The sequence below is a fragment of the Myxine glutinosa genome, chromosome 10 (genome assembly GCF_964187855.1).
Source record: "Myxine glutinosa chromosome 10, kmMyxGlut1.1, whole genome shotgun sequence".
Classification (NCBI taxonomy): domain Eukaryota; kingdom Metazoa; phylum Chordata; class Myxini; order Myxiniformes; family Myxinidae; genus Myxine; species Myxine glutinosa.
The window spans coordinates 86635916-86660134 of record NC_136270.1 but is presented as its reverse complement, the minus strand read 5'-3'; the positions used below and the strand labels follow the sequence as shown (position 1 = coordinate 86660134).

General features: G+C 42.4%; 1 protein-coding gene across 1 annotated transcript in view; it reads left to right on the top strand.

Moving 5' to 3' along the window:
• LOC137433434 (uncharacterized) overlaps nucleotides 1-24219 on the top strand; it is a 232225-nt gene that overhangs the window by 97631 nt on the left and 110375 nt on the right. Inside the window, exons 18-30 of the mRNA XM_078785841.1 lie at nucleotides 3455-3508; nucleotides 3987-4085; nucleotides 4193-4240; nucleotides 6168-6266; nucleotides 8827-8880; nucleotides 11311-11418; nucleotides 11655-11708; nucleotides 14002-14100; nucleotides 15640-15693; nucleotides 18068-18166; nucleotides 19830-19883; nucleotides 20070-20123; nucleotides 20402-20455. Coding sequence (XP_078641967.1) covers nucleotides 3455-3508; nucleotides 3987-4085; nucleotides 4193-4240; nucleotides 6168-6266; nucleotides 8827-8880; nucleotides 11311-11418; nucleotides 11655-11708; nucleotides 14002-14100; nucleotides 15640-15693; nucleotides 18068-18166; nucleotides 19830-19883; nucleotides 20070-20123; nucleotides 20402-20455 — 930 coding nt within the window. The remainder of the gene's footprint in view (nucleotides 1-3454; nucleotides 3509-3986; nucleotides 4086-4192; nucleotides 4241-6167; nucleotides 6267-8826; nucleotides 8881-11310; nucleotides 11419-11654; nucleotides 11709-14001; nucleotides 14101-15639; nucleotides 15694-18067; nucleotides 18167-19829; nucleotides 19884-20069; nucleotides 20124-20401; nucleotides 20456-24219) is intronic.

Here is a 24219-nt window from a genome sequence, read left to right as displayed (position 1 = left end):
AGAATTGTAGATTTAATCAATCTTCAGTTGTAGATTTTTTCAGAAGTAAGGGTAGTAACGAGATCCAATCCATGCATGGACTGCAGGAACAGAGGTAAACTGCAGTTTAGTTGGGAGGATTGTGTGAAGAGGGATATCAGTACTGTGGGGGTGGTTGGAGAATGGAGAGAGATGGCTGAGGACAGAGGGGAGTGGAGGAGTATCGTGGTCAAGGCAGTGCAGAAGCTTGGTACCATTGGACCTCATCTATCTACAATTCCAGTAATCTCTGTATGTCTGTATGTCTGTGTGTCTGTGACCGCTGTTTCTCGACAACCACGGGTCCGATATACTTGAAACTTGCCAGGTATATTGCTGGGGACCCGAGGATGTGCCTTTTCAAGGTTTCATATTAATCGGACAAGTAGTTACCGAGCTATGTCCAAAAAACGATTCAACCAATCAGAGAGCAGCGAGTTATCACGTGTGCCGAACGTGGCGAACAGACTCTGCCTCGGACGGCACATTTGAGAGCGTATTCATTTATTTCACGTTGGCAAACTATGTTGCCGCTATGTTGGCGTTAAACTATGTTTTAAAACTAATTAAAACTAATTTGCGATTCTTTCGCTTTCCTGTGCGTTTGTGCACGCTATGGCGATTTCTTTACCAAACTCCGCAAGCCGTTCGCTTTGGACCAAACCATTTCATGTAAATAGAGGGGGGGGATTGTCACCGTACTCGCAAGCCGTTCGCTTTGGACCAAACCATTTCATGTAAATAGAGGGGGGGGATTGTCACCGTACTCGCAAGCCGTTCGCTTTGGACCAAACCATTTCATGTAAATAGAGGGGGGGGATTGTCACCGTACTCGCAAGCCGTTCGCTTTGGACCAAACCATTTCATGTAAATAGAGGGGGGGGATTGTCACCGTACTCGCAAGCCGTTCGCTTTGGCTTTGCGAATGGACCAAACCATTTCATGTAAATAGAGGGGGGGGATATAATTTTAGATATATATATAGTACGGGCATGCCCTAGTCCCTTATAAAGGGAAGAGGAGAAGAAGATTCGTAAATGTGATGTAAATGGATTTGTCTTTTCTTAAAATTCAATTCAGCTAATACAATTATTTTGACATTATTCCTAAGTTATGATTATTACAACGAATATTGGACTTGTACCTGAATTCCAATGTGCATAGTCCTTGCAGTCGTAGTATGTGTGTGAACATGTCATTGAGCAGTGAAATGTTAGGTTAGAAGGTGGTAAAAAAAGAAATACGGAGAGTTTTTGAAAACATGTCATTGCACACTTACAAGATTCCAGTAATTCATGGATTCTCACTTCATTGCCTCAAAACATTAATAGGTTCCAATAGTACCACCCAACACTTCGCCTGCTGTTGCCCGTGACAATATCAAATGGGGTTGTTCAAGTTTCTTATCAATGGTTAACTGTGCAAAAATTAATTTTATGCTTTTATAAGTTTATAATGTTTGTTTGCACTAGTAGAAACATTTTTTTTCTTCTGTTTCATCAACCATCACTGGCATGTTTATTACTCGTCTTATCACGTTTCTTCTTCTTGTCCATAATTATGTTATTTTTTGTCTTTCCTCAAAGGGGTTGAGAGACTATTCCAAAACTACTGTCTGTCTGTGTGTCCACGTCTATATATTTTCTCTTTAATTTTTTTTCTGCAACCGCTTGTCCGATCAATGCGAAACTTTAAATATAGGAGGGAATCCCCATGGACAATATTTTACTGATAACGGGTGACATCATAGGTCACCTGGTATGGCAGCCATATTGGAATAAAGGGAAAAAATTGGACGTCTTCTCCGAAACTGCTCGACGAAAAAAATAGAAACTTGGCATGTCATAAACTTGCCAAAGGGTATATAGGGTGATAACGATGCCGTCATCGGTGAAGTGCTATTCCAGCCATAATTGGTTGAATCAAAATTGTTATCTGAAAAATCTGAAACTTCATATATCTGATCTACTACCCAAGGTGAGTGAAGAATTATATTTACTAGTGTGACTCGGCGCGCTCCGCGTGCCTCACCACACGTCGTTTCAGAGGGGTAGGCATCTTTGACCATTTCGGTGTCTTTTGGGTCTTCATGGTGTTTTCGGTCTTCAGGGCCATTTGGGTCTTCAAGGTCTTTTGGATCCTCTGGGCCTTTAAGGGTGTTTTGGGTCTTCAGGGTCTTTTGTTTCTTCTGGGTTTTTAAGAGTCTTTGGGGTGTTTTGATTATTTGGGGTATTTAAGGGTATTTTGGGTCTAAAGGGTCTTTGGGGGTCTTCAGGGTGTTTTGGGTCTTCGGGTGTTTTGGGTCTTTGGGGTGTTTTGGGTCTTCTGGGTGTTTTGGGTCCTTTGGGTGTTTTGGGTCTTCTGGGTGTTTTGGGTCTTCTGTGTGTTTTGGGTCTTTGAGGTGTTTTGGGTCTTCGGGGTGTTTTGGGTCTTCTGGGTGTTTTGGGTCTTCTGTGTGTTTTGGGTCTTCGAGGTGTTTTGGGTCTTCGGGGTGTTTTGGGTCTTCTGGGTGTTTTGGGTCTTCGTGGTGTTTTGGGTCTTCGGGGTGTTTTGGGTCTTCTGTGTGTTTTGAGTCTTTGGGGTGTTTTGGGTCTTTGGCGTGTTTTGGGTCTTTGGCGTGTTTTGGGTCTTTGGGGTGTTTTGGGTCTTTGAGGTCTTGGTGGTCTGAAGGGTCTTGGGGGAATTAAAGGGTCGTCAAAGGTCTGAGGGGTCTCAGCAGTCTTAACGTAATTAGGAGGGTTAATTAAGAGGATGGTTATTTTATTTGAAGAAGATGAAGACGTTTCCATCGCATATAAATATAACGACATACATAACTATATACGTTTGCTCTATTATAATAAGATGACATCATCGGTCATGTGGTTTGGCGGCCACATTGGATTGAATATAAAAACAAAAATTCTTCTTCGCCAGAACCGCATAACAGACCGATGTGAAACGTCATACATATGATTAACCAGCCATGGGGAATATACTTTGAATTTTTTTCATCTCCACCTTCATTGAAACAATTTAGCCTTAATGTGCACAAAATAAGTGTTTGACAAATATCCTAATAATCATTAAAGCTACGGATAATGGCAATGTATGTGACATAATCGGGTACATGGATGATACGGGTATATGAGCCATAATAGAATGAACATATTAGGCGAGACGATGTGCTCTATGAGTGCCGTTCTCGTTGTAGTAATCAGGTGAACCAATTTGGAATTCCCATCGACGGGCTTACCTCATGATGCTGTGATCCCAACCGAAAATCCTATGTACCGTTGAATCGTTTTTTATCTCCCAATTTCATTGTATTGTAATCAATTATCAAAATAAAAATATACTTATGTCTCCTAACGTCTGAATTCTGCATGGGCCATCGATGGTAGAGAAAGAGTGGCCGGATTGCTCACTTCACCTTGTTACTTTTCTTTTTTTAAAGGGTCCCATTGGTCCAAGAGGGTCATCAGGCTTACCAGGGCCATCAGGAATTAAGGTAATTTATTTCATGCTTATTCTATTTCGTATGAATAATGGTTATGTGTACACATTGCTATAAAGAAATGTGATGATCAGGATAAATATACCAAGGTACCAAGCTGGTCATACCACGATAATGGAAAGCCAATTCAGTCGTTTCCTTTCCAGAGACAGTATTTTAATCCCCAGGTTTAATTTTAGTACCTGAGAGTATTAAAAGTCAACTACAACATGTGGATTGTTAGAAGGCCCTCTCTCTGGAGGTCATTAGTCTCCCGGATGAGTTGTTAATTGCCAATCACAAAGTCACATGGTAATTCCCTTGAGAATATCGAGCTTAGTTTCCAGGAGCTTGGCATCTGCATCCTAATACCGTTGCTTTCAGTTCGATGTGAACACACAACCTCTGGGAAACCAGGCCAGACCACGAGACTACATTGCTCTACAGTATATTGATATAGTTAGTTACTTTTGCTCATTCTTATTGGTTTCAGGGCTTTCAAGGCCCCGAGGGAGCCTTGGGTCCTAACGGACCCCAAGGTCCGAGAGGGAAGACTGGACTTGATGGACAAAAAGGTCCAATCGGCGAACATGTAAGTGACTTTCTAGATTATTAAATGCAATGCACTGAAGATGTACCTTTGAATATGTGCTTTTGGAAGTACAAATGCTTGAAAAGTTATCCTGCTCTGTTTATCAGGGATCACCTGGTGTTGATAACAACTTTCTTGGACCAAACGGTGCAACGGTGAGTGAACATTACATGGGAAGATGTCTGGACATTCACTATAACCATTTACATACATTACATTATCTGGACATTTACCTTTACATACACTTTTAGCCTCTGCCAGAATGGATCACCCCTTTCATTACCACATGCCTTGATGCCTATTCTTCATTTCCCCCCATTCAACTCCCTTTCCTCATACCCCCTAACCCTTCTCTTCCTGCTCCTCCTTCGCCTTGTCCTATCCTCAAAGGGTGTTATACGAAGGCCCGGCTCGCATGATTTACTTCGTCCCAGCTGAAAGCCATTCGGTGCTCGAAATGTATTACCTTTAAGTCTTTGTTCTCATACAAAATTGCTCCATCTTTGCATGTTGTCATCATGGTGAACATCCAAGCACTTACTGACTTTCTGGTGATGATCAAGTACATCAACTTGCTATTATCTCTGCCCCTCTCAAACATTGCGGAGAGTGAGACAGTTCATTCTCTGGAAGGTGGCTCCATAGATGGGAGAAGCAAGGAATAACAGAGTTGACGTGTACAGTCAGCCTGGATTTTGAAAGGTTAATCAAGAAGGTGTTACTAGAAGAATACTTGCATATTGGTCAGAGGACCGAGAGAGCAGAGGGAGCAATGTAAGAAAATAGATGGAGGAAAATAGAGAGACCACTGATGTGCCTGTGACGTCAGATCAACAGACCTTGTGCTTCAGCCTCATCACAGGAGATTCCAATAATTTTGACAACTTTAGATTCCACATAATCCAGAAGAGACTGATGTGATGTTGGGGGCACCAGCCCATAGTGGAGAGCAGTACTCCAATGAGAAACAGATAAAGGCATTGTACACTGAACACCACTAATTTCCCAAGGAAGACATGGATTGACGGAGGGCTTTGGAGCCCAGCTTTGCAGTGCGGGTCAGCCCAGGAAAGGTCATGGCTGATGGTGAGGGCTGGAGGTTGAAGAGTCTTAACCTCTTCCAGTAGATGACCAAATAAGTAAGTCGGTTAATTTTTAACCACCGCCACCAAAGATGGATGGAGGTTATGTTTTCACCCCTGTCTGTCTGTTTGTCTGTGAACAAGATATCGCAAAAAGTTGTGGAAGGATTCGGACGAAATTTGGCAGAGATGTAGCGTATGTGACAAGAACGAAATGATTAGATTTTGATGAAGATCCGGATTCGGATCCGACTACTATAATTTTTTAAGTGTTTCTTCACCACTTGGAGATGGGGCCAAAACCAACATATAGCAGGATATCTCAAAAGGTTATGGACAGATTTGGACGAAACTTGGTGGACAGGTTGTGTGTGACAAGGAAGAACTGATTCGATTTAGATGAAGATCCAAATACGAGATTTAATATTTTAAATTGATTCTTCACCGCTGAGTGATCGGCCTGAAAAGGATACATTTCATGAAACTTCTCATCCTCGGGTACCTGCCGCCATATGGAAATAATGTCCTATTCTGAAGAACTGTTTTGCTCTGTTATTATTCCCTGGTTGTTTCAGACCTACTGGGATTCACCTACCCTCACCTGAGCCATAGTTTAAGCATTTTATCTACCTTCAAATTACGACCTGTAGTACCAGATATATATATGTATACACAAGCTCCTTCATTCATTTTGGAGAATAGCGAAAGGCCAATAATAAAATTCATATATATATATATGCAAATGTTCATGAAAACTTAATGTTGCACAATCCCAGGTAAGATAATATTTATTAAAACGAATGGTCCATGGGATGAATTAATCTTAATGAGCGTCTACTCATATGAATTGCTTAATGTTATCCCAAGGCAGTGCATACGTATATGTATTTAAATGATTGGCCATTCGATATTTTTCAATGACCACAGCTATGGTTATGCAGAATTGGAGATTTTGGCCTGTACATTATGTGCATCTGATAATTGGTATCACCGTGTGCAGGGTTCAGCAGGATTTCTTGGTCAACCAGGCCCTCGCGGATCTCGAGGTCCTCCTGGCTCTGCTGGTTCACTTGGCGTTCACGGTGCCCAGGGCAGCAAGGTAAGGCAAAGGTGTAATGCATCTCATAACTGTCTGGAATCTCTGAGTCTTTCTGAAATCACATACTTCCATAGGTTCAACACTTTCAAAATGCAAGAGTAATGTTCTGCAGAGCAAAGGCGTTGGGCACAAAGTCAAGTATTACATCAAAACTTGAATATCTCATAAATTTGGTTCTCCAGGTACCGATGTGTCACCAATGTGCATTCTTAAATGTGAAGATGAATATTTATGTCTGCAGACTGTCCAACTTCCAGAAGATCACAGAGAGGGATGTATATATATATATATGTACTCAACATCAAATCTTTAGAAGGACACTCATTGAAATCCTCCACGCAAAAATGAAAAATATTTGAACACATGTAAAGTCCAGCTATCTTTACTAAACACATGTCAATAAACAAGAGGTTGCCTCAATCACAAAAAACAAAAAGCATGAACATCACAAGGGGTGGTGCAACAAAGGTCACAGAATTGCAACACAAAGACACGCACCTGAATACAGTCAAAACAAAATGACACAGGAATGGACACAACACTCCTAACAGTCAAGGACAGAATGACAGCAGTCCTCAATATCGTGTGTGTCCTCCCTGAGCTGTGATGCAGCTGTACACCTCCGACGCATGCTCTGTACCAGGCGTCTGATGCGGTTCTGGGGAAGTCTGTCCCACTCCTGCTGCAAGCCTTGAATGAGCATTTGCCGATTGACAGCCGTTGATCTCCTCGATGCAAAACGTCGACCAATGGGATTGAGGTCAGGGGAATAAGGCATCCAAGGCATCACTTCAACACCCTGTTCCTGGGGGAAGTTGGTGGTCAGGCGAGCAGCATAGGGTCGAGCATTGTTTTGCTGGAAAACTGCGATGTCAGGATGAGCCTGGAGAAATGGCAGCAGATGAGGTCTCAAAACTTCATTGACATAACGCTGACTAATGAGATTGCCTTCGATGACGACCAGAGGTGTCCTGAAACGGGTGGAAATGGCGGCCCATACCATCACACTGGGTCCTCCCCAACGATTGATCTGGTGAATACAGCATGATGTATACCTTTCCCCACCTCTGTGCCATACCAGTTGACGCCTATCAGCAGCATGGAGGCAAAATCTGGACTCATCGCTGAACAAGACTGCACTCCACTGTTGCTGTGTCCAGCGGCGATGCTGCAGACACCATCTTAGTCTGTTCCGCCGATGCACTGCGTTCAACACTGGACCTCTGCAAGGACGTCTTGCCACCAGGCCCCAACCTCTCAAGCGCCTCCACACAGTAGAGACACTGATGCGGTTGTTGTGGCGACCTTTTGTCACAGCAGCTGTTTGCGTCGCAGGGCGGAAACGATCACGAAGATGCTGCAGCACAATCCAGCGGTCTTGGTTTGGGGTGGTTGCCCGTGGTCTTCCTCTTCATGGACCATCATTCACAGTTCCAGTTTCACCGTAACGCCTGGCCAGGTTGGAAATTACACGCTGTGAGCAACCAAGACGTTGGGCAATTGTTCGCTGGCTTACACCAGCCTCAAGCATCCCAATTGCCCTTAAACGTTGCTCAGATGTCAGGCGTGGCATCTGAATTTTCTTGTTGTTTTCCCTGCCAGAAGCCTCTAGAGTGACTATAGACAGCAGTAAATGAATGTCTAACCATGAGAACTGAAGGATTTCATTATGAGGGTCATTATTTAAAGGGAAAGATCCCTATACAGAACCACTGAAGCATGCCCTTGTTGATCAACCAGGTGATTGAAGTGAAGTTCCCGTTACATAATCAGCCATTACAATTGAAGAAACGTGTTTGTAAAGCTGCACATTTCAAAAGATGAAAGTGATGTTTCTTTTGATGGAAAGTATATATATATATACATATACATATGTATATATATATATATGTATAACAAGACCCAGTCATGTCTCTCATCCATAATTGGGGAGGAGGATAACCAATCGGCTCACCTAATCAATTACCCCAGGTGGCTAGGATTTCAATAAATTAACCCCCATGCTCTTCCAGCCAAAAAAAGCTACAGAAGGAAAGCCCTTTCCTGTACTTTCCTTGCATGGTGTTACACATGTTAGTGGTGAGGCAAACCAGGTCATTATAATTCAGGTCTCGGCTATAACAATTTTCTCGAGGATTGCAGTGGCAGTTGCATAGCTTGCAGTTGGAAGATCAAAGGACCTGGTGACTGCTTTCATGACAGTGGTGTCAAAGAATCACAGTGGAGCAAGCAAATTCTTCACTTCAACTGATCGATTATTTGAATCATTAGTCAGTAAGCTGAAGTGCACATGTGTAAAAGATGTGTGTCAGCCAACCCCATTCGATACTACGTGGGTGTCCAGACGTAAATTTTAGTTTCATTGTTTGTCATAAACCACACACTGAATGTGGCAGCAAGTATAGTGTCAACCAATTGTTTCAGTTGATGTCATCATAAGAAAAAACAAAGATTGTGGTTCAAGTCATGTGATGTATGCCTATAAAGGTTGGACCGGTTGTGTTTGCCAGACAAATGCAAAGCATGTTATAATTTTATTTGTATATGTATTCATATGCAGGGAGATCTAGGACATTCTGGCTTCAAAGGAGACCGTGGGCCCAACGGAGAGCCTGTGAGTTACATGTTTCATTATTTGGCACTTTATCAAAACTTTTCAATCATTCTAAAATACGCAATTTGCTGTCTGTCTGACTGACTGATTGATTTTTGACCACGATACATTCAGCTGAGAGGGAGACTAAGGTTCACATGATGGAGGTTGCCGCGATTTAACTCCCCCCCCACCCCCCTCCCACCACCCCAACGCCAAGGAGGTTGTGTGGTGTGGTGTATATCCCTGTTAAGATAGCTTTATCATGGTGTTTGTCTAAGTCCACTTCTAATAACAAAAGTAACAACAACCCTAAATATAATAGCATAATATGAATGTTATTACAAAATAATAATGATAATAATAATAATAAAAATAATAATAATATCCCCTCCCTAAGGGGTTTTTCCTCCTTTAACAAATGCTGTTTTAACATGTATAAACATGTTATCGCGCCGTTGTCATGTGAGCATTCCTACCAGAAGTAAAAATATTATAAACCACAAACACGTATGATTACCTTTCGAAACAGTTGCTCCTGCTGTTTAACACTAAACTGAAAGGGAGGAAACCCAGAATGTGTTCAGTTACTAAGCAGCTAGCTAGTGCTTGCCAAGCCAGCCGTTCCTTATCAGCAGTTTTGAATGGAGTGCTTGCTCGAATGCTTAAGCCATTTGTCGTGCACTCTACAAGAAACTTGGTAAATGGTCACACCACCAATGTTCTTGAGGCCCGACCCTAGATCTACTGTAATCTATATACCCCAGAGAGGAATGACCCTTCCTGCAGCTCCCATAGGGAACGGGTGTACTAGTCTGTAAAATGTACACAGGGTGCTTCAAATTTGAACTGGACCTTTGTTTATCCTTGAAACTAAACTTTGTGTATAATTACAAAAACAATGCTTCGAATAAATCGATGCAGGTTGTTATTATTCATCCAGTCGAATTAAATCAGTGAAAGTTTATAATTGGAAAGAGCTGGACTTACGAGCCAGCAAGGCCGATGTTTTGACGAGAATCCACGCACCTTGGTCACAGCAGATGTTGAAGTGAAGAATAAGCTTGAGAATCGCCACGTGACCTCCACTGTTGGTAGGGCGAGTTGGTCTGTAGACCAATGCTGGCGGCACGTGACGGTCGCAGATGGCGCGGACGGGATGTTATAGCCTTGTCCCACGAAAGTGACGTTTTAATCACAAACCGCCCTTTTTGTTGCGAGATGGTGGATCAGCTCTTTCCGAAATGGATGCATTTGCACCTCGAGCAAACCACTTTTTTGCTACGTCTAAGTTGACCACTTGACTGTTATCAAAGCTGTGACCATGCAGGTTCAAGTGCGTTTTCTCAGCAGAGTTCAACGCCTCTTCACAAGCTGAATGATGATGTTGGTTCATATGGGCGTTAAGAGTTTGCCGAGGTTCTCCTACACTATGTATAGGTCGCAGTGCATGATGGGTCTCCACATCTTATGCCATACACCAAGTCGTGTTTCCCATCCTTCCGGATGTTATCCTTAACATGAACTAACCGGCTGTGAAGAATTCTGTATATAAGGTTTATATTGATCTCACAATGCCAAACTTGGAGAAGGACCTTTTCACTTCCTCAGGTAGCCCAGCCACATACGGAATTTTTCACTCATGTCATATTTTCAGTAAGAATACTTTACATGGTCTTCCCCAGCTTTGGACATAGAGTTGATCCCTCAGATTGTAAGCTTTGATGTACATTTCAGTGTAGAAAACTTTTAGACTTGTAATTGTATGTAGCCATTGCAGGACCTCATTCTTTAAACAAAAAAACCAACATGTTGCCCACAAGTTTCTCTTTAATACAAATGGTCTTATGGGTACTCATCACCATAAATGTAAAAGATGTGTGTAGCCGCCATTATTCTTAAATTTACACAGATTTGATGTTTGTGTTGAGCAGAAATTTCATAAATATTCACTGATGCATACTTTTTGTTATCTGTCACCATCTTGATTAAAGCAGGAAAGGCATTATTATAGGTGAAGGTAACAAACACTATCGATCTATACGCATTGCTCTCTTTTATAAACAAAATTCCAGGTAAAATTTGAATAATCCTTGTATTTTTTTTTTTTTTTTTTTGGATACAAGATCGAGGCTCGTGAAAGAGCTAACATTAATCACACAAAAAATCAAACCGACACACAAAACACAAAAAATAAGGGGAGCAGCAGACAAGATGGGGAGAGAGGGGGAAGGACACAAACACAACATTTGAGAGCACGGACATCGGGAGGACTTGGGGGGAGGTGGGAGAGGAATAAAACATATGAACACTGCAAGGACTCTGGGGTGAATTCACGGGGGTTTGTAGAACTGCCCATTTTCCATGGGAAGTTCTACAAATATGTGCTTCTAAAAGTGTCAATCTTCTTTGTTTCTCTGGTGTTCCTGATTCATGTGCATTTACTTTCAGGGCTCTGTCGGGGGCTTTGGGGAGCATGGTCCATTGGGCCAAGAAGGAAAGCGTGGACAACGAGGAGACCCTGGCAATTCTGGAATACTAGGACCTCCTGGAGAGATGGTATTGTTTGATCCAAACCGATCCACTTGCTTGCCCTCCAATATCACATTTTATCACCAAACCACAAACCCCACTCTCTAGATAAAAATTAATATAATTTAGTAATTGCGCTGACTGCCCCAACAATGTGCAGATGTTTTTGTAGACCCCAAGAATAAATCTGATCATGACATACAGGGCAAGTTTTTCCTCACTCCTGAATGAGGCTAACCCTGTCACTTATTTTTTATGATTAGGGAGAACGTGGTGCTCGAGGTGTTCCTGGACCAGATGGCACAAATGGACCAATGGTAAGCCACTATCTTTTGTCCTATGGGTGTCGAGGTTCATGGAAGAGCAGAACAGAGGGCAAAGGTTCAACAAACACAAAATGCGGTAGAGAGAGAGAGAGAGAGAGAGAGAGATAGAGATAGAGATAGAGATAGAGAGATAGAGAGAGAGAGAGAGAGAGAGAGAGAGAGAGAGAGAGAGAGAGAGAGAGATTTGTTCCTCTTGATTACAAAGGGATGCCGCATTATTACAGACGTTTATGCCAAATGCATTAAGATTCATAAATTGGAACCATAAAAATTCATTAAAAAACATTCATAACATTTATACATTAACTGTGAGGACTCCTGATGTTAGACTGCATGCGGACTTCCCTAAGCACGACCACTGTGAAAAAAACCCACAATCACTAAATACTAATTCAAAATGTAACTGAGATGTAACTAAAGGTTTAAAAACAAGAGAGTTAATAGAACACCTGACCTCACTTTGTCTTGAGAAACAGCGGGGTCCATGAGCAACAAATTTGATTGGTTGTGATAATGTAAAATGCCATAACATTTTGTCCAAGTACTGCTAAACGGAAAGGATTTGAAAGTGCCGAAAGGCGATTTGTGTTCTTTGCTGTTCAAGTATATAATTTAATTGAAATAAAATAAAAATTTTAAGGTCGTAGATAAGTTTTTATTTTTTTCAAAAGTATACCACCATCGATGCAGTGTGTACTACACCACCTTATTTAACACGTAACATTAGTTCTTGCCACCGGTTGTTTGTGTCCTTTATGACGTCCTTAAAAACAGTAAGTCTCCTATTTGGAATGATTTTCAATTTGGTTTGACTAACAGGTAGGTGCTCCTTATCTCACTCCTCTCTGTGTACATTCACGATCGGGACAAATTCAGAGCCAAATTTACTGCGAAACACCAGCTTCGTTTTCCGATTCATTTCCCATGGGCATTTTTTTTTTTTTTTTTTTTTTTTTTTTTTTGTATACAAGATCGAGGCTCGTGAAAGAGCTAACATTAATCACACAAAAAGACAAACCGACACACAAAACACAAAAAACAAGGGGAGCGGTAGACAAGATGGGGAGAGAGGGGGAAGGACACAAAAGAGAGGGGGAAGGACACAAACACAACATTTGAGAGCAGGGACATCGGGAGGACTTGGGGGGAGGTGGGAGAGGATTAAAACATATGAACACTGCAAGGACTCTGGGGTGAATTACCGGGGGTAGAAAAGATCAAGGTTTTCGATGGGGGAAGATAAGAGATGGTGGTGAACAGCTGTTTTAAAGACCTGGAGGGAGGAGTGGGATTGAAGGGAGTGGGGGAGTTTGTTCCAGAGGCGGGAGAAAAGGGGAATGAAAGAGTGAAGGTGAGCAGAGAGCCTAGACTTTGGCACCTGCGATGGTGCATCATCAACTTCACTCCAGTTTACCATTCTTTTCAGCTTTGACGCACATTTTACCTGAAGAGCTTTCATACAAATGTTTAATTATTTTGTAAACGCTCATGGAAGAGTGAGGTGACGGAGGTAGAACAGAAACAAACTGGTAGTGGGGCAACAGCATCTTTTTTTTTTCTTTCTTTTTTTCTTTGTTTACTTTTCTCAACAACTTTTTTGAAATACCGACTTCTTTCCTGAAAGTTCTAGCAGTGTCCATGTGTTTTATACCTCTCCTCCCCCCCCCCCCCCAAGCCCTCTCCCTCCCACAGATCTCCCGATGTTCCTGTTGTCTGCTGTTGTACTTGTGTGCTTCCCCCTCTCTCCGCATCTTGTCTCCCACTCCCTTTATTATATGTTTTATGTGTACGTTTGTTTTTTTGTGATTAATGTTAGCTCTTACACGAGCCTCGATCTTGTACACAAAACAAAACAAACAAACAAAAAACAGATTGACACAACAGCAAGGAACAGACAGGAGACAACACTGCAACCTGCAAGGTTAACTAGGGCCATGGGGGATAGAAAACATTTGCCTAGTGAGACAGGGGATGGCTTCAATGATATGGTCTTGCACCACCTGTATGAAGCCCTGGAGGGAAGAATGGAATTAAACAGCCTCAGAAAGGTGGTGCTCATGCAAATAAAGAACATAGAAAATACTAAAACATGTTCTTATAGCACAACCAAAACGTAAGGTTATCTGGTAAATATTGATTACATTTTCTATTTATCATTTCCAGTTGGGCAATGAGGTGATCAGTTACATTTGCATACCAGGAATGAAGTGATGTAAAGATGCGGATAAGGAACTCTTTTGTGACTCCTCTTTGCACCTTATGATGAACCTGATCTTACTCACAGGGACCTAGAGGAGACCGTGGAGGTCCTGGTCCTGAAGGTCCCAAGGGAATGTTGGGATATCCAGGTAGAACTGGTGAAGCTGGACCCAATGGTGCCACGGTAAGCCAAGTTAAAGTGTTCAGATCACCTTCCTGGTTTACTTTTAGCATGTAGTCAAACTGAATAATGATCTCACAAGAACTGTAAACACATGACATGGCTGAAAGTTATGAAATTATAATTGAGATTTGCTGGATGTCCAACATGTTGAGATCATATGAGGGATTTGTATCAGTGAATTGAAGCTTTATCAGGAATTGTTAACTTCTCAAGCTTTATTAAGTCCGGACACAATATGAGTATACGACTTTGATGACCCAAATTATTCCCACTTTCTCTTGGTGTCAGCCTGGGAAAGTTTCTGGCCGAAGCCTTCCATGATCCAGTTTCCTGTATTCCTAATGAAACAACTTGCTGGAACTGAAGTGAAATCAGAGTGAACTAGAACGGCACTCAGTAGAGAGCATACCTCCACCGGGTTGGCCATATCACTGAATGGTGAAGAATCACTTGAAAATTTCTACCAGCTGGATCCGGATCCAGATCTTCTCCGAAATTGAATCAATTCTTTGCGGTTAGGGTGCCGGCTTGGGATCCTAGGATCCTGGGTTCGAATCCTGGTCGATCGCTGAATTAACGCCAGGGGGGGGGGTTGACTCAGCCTGTCATCCTTCCAAGGTCGGCAAATTGAGTACCAGTTCACTGGTAATTCCCTTTGTGTCGCAAGAGTCGACTAACAGGGTTGGTGGCAGGAAGAGCATCCGGCCGTAAAACATTGCTTCAAAAAGGGGACCACGGTGCCCGAAAAAGGCCAACCCCAGCTTTGCAGGGAAAAATGGCCTCTAAAGGTGGTTCTTCTTCCTGGTCACACACACAAGCTGTCCAACAAGTTTCGTCCAAATCCATCAATAACTTTTTGAGATATCCTGCTATGTATCGTTTTTGGCCCTATCTCCCAATGGTGAAGAATCACGTAAAAATTTAAATAATTCTCATATCCGAATCCATATTCAGATCATCACAAAAATCGAATCGAATCGTCCTTGTCAGACACCCAACCGGTCCACCACGTTTCGTCCAAATCCGTCCACAACTTTTTGAGATATCCTGCTGTGTATCGTTTTTGGCCCGATCTCCCAATGGTGAAGAAAAACTTTAAAATTCTAGTAGCCGGATCCGAATCCGGATCTTCACCAAAATGTAATCATTTCGTCCTTGTCACATACTCTACAACTCTGCCAAATTTAATCCGAATCCGTCCGCACCTTTTTGAGATATTTCTTCACAAACGGACAGACAGACAAACGGACAAACAGACAGACAGGGGTGAAAACACAACCTCCATCCACCTTTGGTGGTGGAGGTGAAAATGTTTCTTATTAAATCCGAGTGATAAATGGTCTTCAATAAACTGTCGATAGGACAACAACACTTACCAGAGTACAGCACAGTAGGTGTAATCTGTAAAACTAATTCCAAGTTGGATTAGTACAGGCCGGTGAAGGGAACTTAAATGTTGATTAAATGCTTTTCGAAATCGTTTGTGGTTATGCTTTCTAAATCGGATCTTTATGTAACAAAATTGGTCGGCCTTTCCAGGGTCTGACTGGTAGACCTGGTCCACAAGGTCAAGATGGCAAGACTGGGCTTATGGTGAGTTTTGGTCCATCGTCCTCCTTTCTCTTATACATTTGTCTCCTTTCTTAAGCATAATTAACTTTCAAACTTGTCTTCTGGTCTTTCACCTCTAAAACCTGGTGGTACCTTGTTAAGTCTATCTACGAGTATACATTCCATCCCTCACTTCAAATGACATCACAGGTGACTCTGCCCGTGAGAAGGCTGAATGGCTCCAAATATTGACCCCCAAATCCCTCAATCTATGCACCCACCTTACCCAGTCACACCGAACTGATATTGAACTCTGTATTTTTCACCTGATAAGGTGGAGAGGTTTCTGGCAGCGCTCGACTATCTTTCTGCAAATGGCCCAGAGAGCATCAGGGCACGAGTCCTGAAACCTGCTCTCCTGCTCTTGCTCATCCACTTTCTGCTCTATTTGCCTGAGGTTATATTCCATTTGCTTGTAAGTCAGCCAACATCACCTCATTATATCAACATTATACAAAAACAGATCCCCTCAATTACAGACCTATCAGCTTACTTCCAATCATCAGCAAGGTCATGGAATCCATTATCGCAGACGACATCAAATTCTTCCTTTTCTCCAACAGACTCATCTTCAGTTCGGATTCAGACCCCATGACTCCACCTTTGACATGCTGCTCCTACTCTCCCAGCAATGGATGGAGGCCCTCAATGTCAGACGTGAGATCAGGGGCATCTCTCCGGACATATCTCGTGCTTTTGATACAGTCTGGCATCCTATCCTGCCTTGCTCTCGACACTATCTGCCTGTGGCAACCAAGGCTAACTCTACTCCTGGATTACTGACTTCCTCTACTCTCGTAGCCAACGTGTGGCTCTCAATGGAATCCTTTAATCTCCTCTCCCTGTCAAGGCTGGAGTACCCCAAGAGTGTGTACTGTGTCCCATCCTATTCCTAATCTTCATTAATGATCTCTGACTCTCTGGATAATCCTCTTTATCGCTTTGCTGATTATTCCACCTCTGACATTATATTCCTCATCGTTCAGATATGGAGGCAGCAGGCTCCTCCCTCTTTGCAGAACTTGCTATAATTATGAGCTGCTCAAACACTTGGGATATGATGCCTTTCAAACCAGAGAAATGGCACACTCCCACTCCCACTCTGTCTTTCCAAAAATACCATTTGGTGAATCCTTCCATCTAGTTCCTTAATCTCTTGAAGATGTTTAGGAACTCAAACTTCTGGGACTCACTATCAACCATGACCTTTCTTGAGCAAAGCACATATCTACAGCAAGTTGGCCATCAAAGCCAGTCACCAACTAAGCATCCTCAATCCTCAAAGTTCTTTCCTTAACCCAACTGAACTTTTATCTACCCACAAGGCCTTAATCCACAGCTTTATGGATTACTGCTCTCCCCTCTGGGTTGGCGCCCCTGCCTTGATCAGCTTGACATCATGGAAACCAAGGCCTTCAAAATCATTGGAATCTCCCGCAATGAAACCGAGTCTCTGAGCGTATCACTTTGGTATTGCAGACAGGTCGATCGTCGGTCGGTCTGTCTTCTGCTGCCTCCTTTATGGTCTAGCACCACCTGCCATGTGCTCCGTTTCCCCACCCAACCCCACCAGCTTTCTGCAGTGCACATGCAGACTGCCAGTAACCCCATTTTGGTGAACCTCCCCAAATCCTGATTCATGGCTCAAGTGCACTCATCCAAGTTACTCCTTTTTCCCCACCCGTGGAATAAATTTCCTCAGCATCGTCAATCTCACTTTTCCCTCCAACACACTTTTTCCCTCCAGTTCACAACCATCTCAGGTCATCCCCCATCCACAATCGTGATCTTTTATGCCCCCATTAACTCTCCAATTCTACCGCTTCCCGAGTGTCCAGTTTTTCCTTCCACTTCTGTGGAGTCCGCATCTGTATCCATCTTGTTCACCTCCTGTGTCCTCCATTTGCCCTCATTCTTCCCCACATCCCTCGTTTCTCCACGTCTCCCTCTATTTTGCTCCTCAACCTTGCTGACTGTGTGCACCCTCTCTCTCTTTCTACTGTTCTTTTCGGTCTGTTACATCCTGATCTGATCTGTGGTTCTAGCTCATCCATACGCCTCAACACTGTATACAAACAAATGTTTACTCCATCCATAAATGAGTGTTCTTCCAATACTGCATTTCCTCTCTCTTCCCTCAATAAGTACTGTATGAAATTCTAAGATCCTTTTTCTTGGCTCCATTTTTCTACTTCCTCAAAAATCTTCTATGAGCAGTAATTGAATTTTTACTTGGATGGCACGATACTTTGAGTATTTTTGAAGATAGTAACAACCAATGTGTAGTTCTTGGTCATGTCTCAGGTTATCCCTGATTAAATGACAGCACTTATGAATCTCAGCATCACATTTCCAGGGTTCCATTGGTGCTGATGGTTTTCCCGGCCCAGCTGGAAGCCTTGGTTCTCGAGGGCCATTAGGCCTAATGGGTCTTCCTGGACCAAGTGGACCACTTGTGAGTCTCTTTAACCTGTGCTCTCGTTATCTGTTTCAAGATAAATAAATATAAAAAGGCCTTGTAATAGGTCAGGGGACATTGTATATTTACTATGTATTGAAGGATTGGTTCCACAAATTCAAATTGGTTCTTTAACCAAGTGTTCCATTGGGTAAATGTCCAAGCCCCTCCCATGTGATACACTTCCAGGGCTCCTCTCTGAAACCCTACTCCCCACCTCCTCATCCCCTCTCTAATTTTCTGGAGGTATCTACTAAAGCTCCTCATACTCCTCAAACCAAAGCAAAATTATGGAGGAAGTCATTACATTGAAGTTCAGAATGATGACATAAAAGTGTATAGCTTGTCTTTTTATCATTGGAGGTGAATACATCGAAGGAAAGGGTGCTCTAAACTCTAAAGTGTGTATGTAATCATATAATTAATTCACTGATAGCATAAATGAACTAGAACGCCACTCAGTAGAGCGCATACTCCCGCCGTGGGTCAAGTTGGAATAGTACGATTTCACAAAAGTTTGAGGGAGTAGTTCAGTGACAACACAAGACAAGACAACACAAGACAGACACTGCACAGATATATATTTAGAATATATAGAAGATAATGTTAAAAAAAAAACAAGGCAATTTCACTTACATTTTCGGATTCAGCGTTCAATTCCATATAGGTGAGTGTATTTTGAGGCATGTGTGACTTCAAATAAAATTGTAAGCCAGGAAAACGTTCGTTTCATTCCTTAGGGATACAACATGTAAAACTGGGCCAAACGTGAAAACAAAACTCGCTCATTTTAAGTCGTACAAGCTAATGCGACCACTCATTCTTCTGGGAAGAATCCCGTGCACATGCTGGTCACACTTATAACTCACCTAAGTCTTTATAAGTTCATCAAATACTGAAACCGCGATTGACATTCGCTGAGGTGATGAAAAATGTTGATATCTCTTCTGAGGTTTAAAAAAAAAACAGTTTTAAAGCATTATACGTATCAAACGATACATTTTATGAAACGGGGAAACCGAATACACACTTTGGTGGTTTTAAAATGACAGAACATGTCTTTATTAGAAAAAAAAAAGAACCTTGATGGCGACACTGCAAACAAAATACACCGCTCTTACACATAACCACGAGTTTAAACTACATTTACAACAAATATAAAAACTATTTTCATATCACAATGTTAAATATAGAATATATAGAAGACAATGTAAAAAAAAATGAGCCCTGTCTTCCAATGGTAAAAAAAATCCTTCAAAAAATTCCTGGATCCAGAATAATATCCTGAGCTTCACCAAAAACTTATCAATTCTTCCTTATCCCAAGGGCAATCATCCCACCAACTTTCATCCAAATCCGTTCAGAACTTTTCCAGATATTTTGTTCACAAACACACAAACACACACAAGGACACGATCGAATGCATTACTCCCTGGCGGGAGTAATAATGATGCTGGAGAGGAGCAGCAACGCTGTTGGCCAGTACAGAGTCTTAAAGGGTGGACTTCATTTGGTGCAATGATGCGGCTATCATAGATGATTAATGTAGTTATGTAGGATGATATGTTATGGAGGAATACTAGGAATGTGTGGATGGGCATGCAGTCAGGATGGAATAAATGGCCTTTTCCTCTGTGTATACTTCCTTCTATTTCCTCAGGGTGAACCTGGAAAAACAGGAGCTAAAGGAGTTGGAGGTCCTACCGGCTCTATTGTAAGTGGAGAAATTTAGTAAATGTAAGTTATATAAATATAGTCAAAAAATGTCATATCTCTGACAGTGAAGCGAATGCCTGAAAATATATTAATATGAGTGTATGCACATTTATTTTTATGATGTTTTCGTTGAAGTTGGTGCATTGACAAAAATATTGTTTGTGATTGTGGTTTCACCTGTCAGGGTTCACCAGGAAAGAATGGGGACCTAGGTCCTAATGGATATCCTGGACCGCCTGTACGTCACTCCCACCGTCACAATATTAACTAATCCGTCATGATTTTTGCTCATTTTGATTTCACTTTTCAATCTCACGTTTACTTTTGCATTTTTTGTTTGATTGAAAGTGGGAAAACTGCTTTGAAAGTGAGATTCACAAAAATGCTGAATGGTAGATAGGCAGAGTTAGAAGTGTTTACATGCTACTCAACCATAATATGCAAGAGCAGCAGATTTGTAAACTGCAAAAAGAAACAAACGTTGGCAAGCCATGTTGTGTTTATGTCATTTTGCAGGGAATGGCAGGCGAAAGGGGAGAACAAGGTTTTATTGGGGCCTCTGGCTTCCAGGTATACCCAAATAATGCTGAAATCAGTCATACGGAAAATGCTGCCTCCATCCTTGTGTATTTTCATCATGTGGTGCTCCTACTCTTTTGTACCTTAATCATGGGTAGTGAATGGTAGTGTTGTACTAGGATGTTAATGTGAGAGATATTTGTACCAAATTACCTTTTCTGGTATTAGTTTTTCTTCATACTCACCAAAATCAAATATCGGAATTTGTAATCGTAGTGTGCATTTACAAAGTTTAAATTATGACAGGCAATTGCTTGTTTTTGTGATTGATTTTCACAAGGAAATTGACAACACAGAAGGATTATGTGCTTCACGACAAACACTTCCATACTTGGGTCTTCGTTTATCGCAATTTAAGTTCATAGTATCGGGATTGAAGTTCGTAGTATGTTAACCATGCAGCCGTTAATTCCCAAGCTCCAGTGGGATTGCTCACAAAGCCACGTCTCATTTACAGCACATATTTTGTACCACTCGCCATCCACCCGAGCTCTCAGCTCTTCCATTTTTATGTTCAAGCTCCTGACGTTCTTAGAGGGAGATTTGCTGATATTGAAGATGTGAGGCTGCCAGGAGAGATTGCTGGAGATGCTGACACCAAGCGTATTAATAGTAACTAGCCGAAACCCGTGGAACATCCACGGAAGGGAGGATGTGGTGTATGGATAGAGTGTACCATTATGGATGGCATAGGGGATTTGCTTGTCCGAGTAAGAGTTAGGAAGAAAGATCAATTTTCACTTGTGCAAAAATGCTACTCACAATTACATCGCCTGTGCGTCGGCCTGTGATTGAGCCAGAGAGTTGGCCTGTGAGTCAACTTCCTTTCCAATGTCTGCAAGAATTGAAATACTGATTGTGAATGTGTAAAATTATATGAAAGAAGAACATGCATATCAATAGACGATGCCATCGAAAAGGAGAGCAGCTGTCAATAGAAAAGGATGTCTGACTTATCAATTTGACATTATTGCACAGGAAATGACAAACAAAGAAACAGTTCATTTCCATCGGGTAATATTACGATGAGAGATCAGCCGATACCTTTATTATGTCCATCAGCATCCATGGCACTTAGGGGAAAAAAACGTGGCATCAGCCAGCCGCAGCCAACTATCACGTACCGTCTCGAAGTCAATGCCATCCTTTATCTCTTCGCATACAACTCACTGATTTCTACCTTATCGTGAACAGGGTAAAGCCTACTTTGATAATCATTAACGGTGGCAGATGCAGGAGTTGGTGAAACGAAAGGGAGTGGGGGGGGGGGGGGGGGGGCTGATCATGACCTACCCGACCCCACATGGCCTACGCCATTTGTTGAGATCATGGCCACAACGGAAACACAACAACTGGATCGGTAGTGCCTAGGTCGACGCATACGTTTCGTCACTTGGCGAAGTACACTTTGTTTTAAGCTTTCAGAAGCTGAAGCCTTGGTATTTATTGCTTCATATGATACTGATGGGCTGCTGATCAGTTTCAGCAGGTTGTAATCACAGTATATGGAAGAAATGATGGTAAACCCACCTGATGAGGTCAGCGTACACCGCGATCGACACCGGCACAAATGCATGCTCTGGATTGTCCACTCAGTGGACGGCTTGCTGTCGCCTTCGACTGTCCAATCAGCGGACGGCTTGCTGTCGCCTTCGACTGTCCAATCAGCGGACGGCTCGCTTCGCCTTCGCCCAGCAGACGCCAATACGATGACGTCGTAAGATGGCGTCGTATCGACAGTTAAGCGGATGCTTTTGGGCCCCAAGGTCGGCTAATTCAGATTTTTCGAGTATGTCTATACGTGATAAACAAAGAGCGCGGTTCGTAGATCGTAAGTCCATTAGTGCCGTGGGCATCGGGTCACTGGGTGCGGCGTAAAAGGGATAACAAAGTCGAGTCCTTACGGTATTATTATATAGACTATCCGAAACCCGTGGAACATCCACGGAAGGGAGGATGTGGTGTATGGATAGAGTGTACCATTATGGATGGCATAGGGGATTTGCTTGTCCGAGTAAGAGTTAGGAAGAAAGATCAATTTTCACTTGTGCAAAAATGCTACTCACAATTACATCGCCTGTGCGTCAGCCTGTGATCGAGCCAGAGAGTTGGCCTGTGAGTCAACTTCCTTTCCAATGTCTGTAAGAATTGAAATACTGATTGTGAATGTGTAAAATTATATGAAAGAAGAACATGCATATCAATAGACGATGCCATCGAAAAGGAGAGCAGTTGTCAATAGAAAAGGATGTCTGACTTATCAATTTGACATTATTGCACAGGAAATGACAAACAAAGACACAGTTCATTTCCATCGGGTAATATTACGATGAGAGATCAGCCGATACCTTTATTATGTCCATCAGTATCCATGGCACTTAGAAAAAAAAAAAACGTGGCATCAGCCAGCCGCAGCCAACTATCACGTACCGTCTCAAAGTCAATGCCATCCTTTTATCTCTTCGTATACAACTCGCTGATTGCAACGTCACTCCATTTAACTTTATTAAAATGACGATAAAGACGTGAAACCCATGGAACATCCACGGAAGGGATATCGTCCGTCTGTTTTCAGCTCGTTATCTTTAAGCTTCCTTACGTCTCGCCACCTGCTACACCTCTCTGAGTTACGAGGATTTATGCAACGCACCCCGAGTATCGCAACGTCACTCCATTTAACTTCATTAAAATGACGATAAAGACGTTTCCTTATATATCCTAATTTAAAATGTTCAAGAGAATAAAAAGACCATTTGGTTCACACCACCCATGTTCACACCACTCGACTGTCCAATCAGCAGACGGCTCGCTTCGCCTTCGCCCAGCAGACGCAATACGATGGCGTCGTAAGATGGCGTCGTATCGGCCGTTAATCGGACGCTTTTGGGCCCCAACGTCGGCGAATTCAGATTTTTCGAGTATGTCTATACGTGATAAACAAAGAGCGCGGTTCGTAGATCGTAAATCCATTAGTGCCGTGGGCATCGGGTCACTGGGTGCGGCGTAAAAGGGATAACAAAGTCGAGTCCTTACGGTATTATTATATAGATGGACAACTGGAGCTGGACATGAGAAGAGGAGTGTCTGCATTTATCTTTATGGACCTAAGGAGGGTTTGAGTCTTGGACTGATTGAAAGAGGCAAGGTTGTCAGAGCTTAATTGGAGGATGAGATTGAGATGCACCAAGGAGATCACGATCGATCGACAGAATGGACTGGGAGGAGGTGAACTGGGATTAATTAATGGTGGAGGGTGGATTCATCAGCAAAGGAATAGACAGGGTTGTTAGCAACTGTGAGGAGGTCATTGTTGAAAAGAAAGAGGGAGGGAAAGATGACATAACCTTGAAGGACACCATAATTAATGTGGTATGGTCAGATAGGACACCATCAATGCAGGTAGATATAGATCGCACAGTGATGAAGCTGGAAAACCAGGAGATGAGCTGAGGCTACAAACCTTATATTGGAAGCTTCATAAGGTGCCTTTTGTGTCAGTCTCTGCCAAAGGCTTTGCTAATGTCCAGCACAACAACTCGACTTTCTCTGGAATCTTCATAAACTCAAGATCTTTCATTGGCAATGTAGGCCAGGTCACCACTGGACCTAACTTTGTAGAAGCCATATCCTTGGTCATTGAGGAAAGAGCACGATTCAATGCGAGTTAAAAGTTGTTTATTGATGATCGATGATGAAAAGATGATCTGATGGTAATTGGAGGGATCAGAAAGTCACTCTTCTTTGTGGAAAGGCGG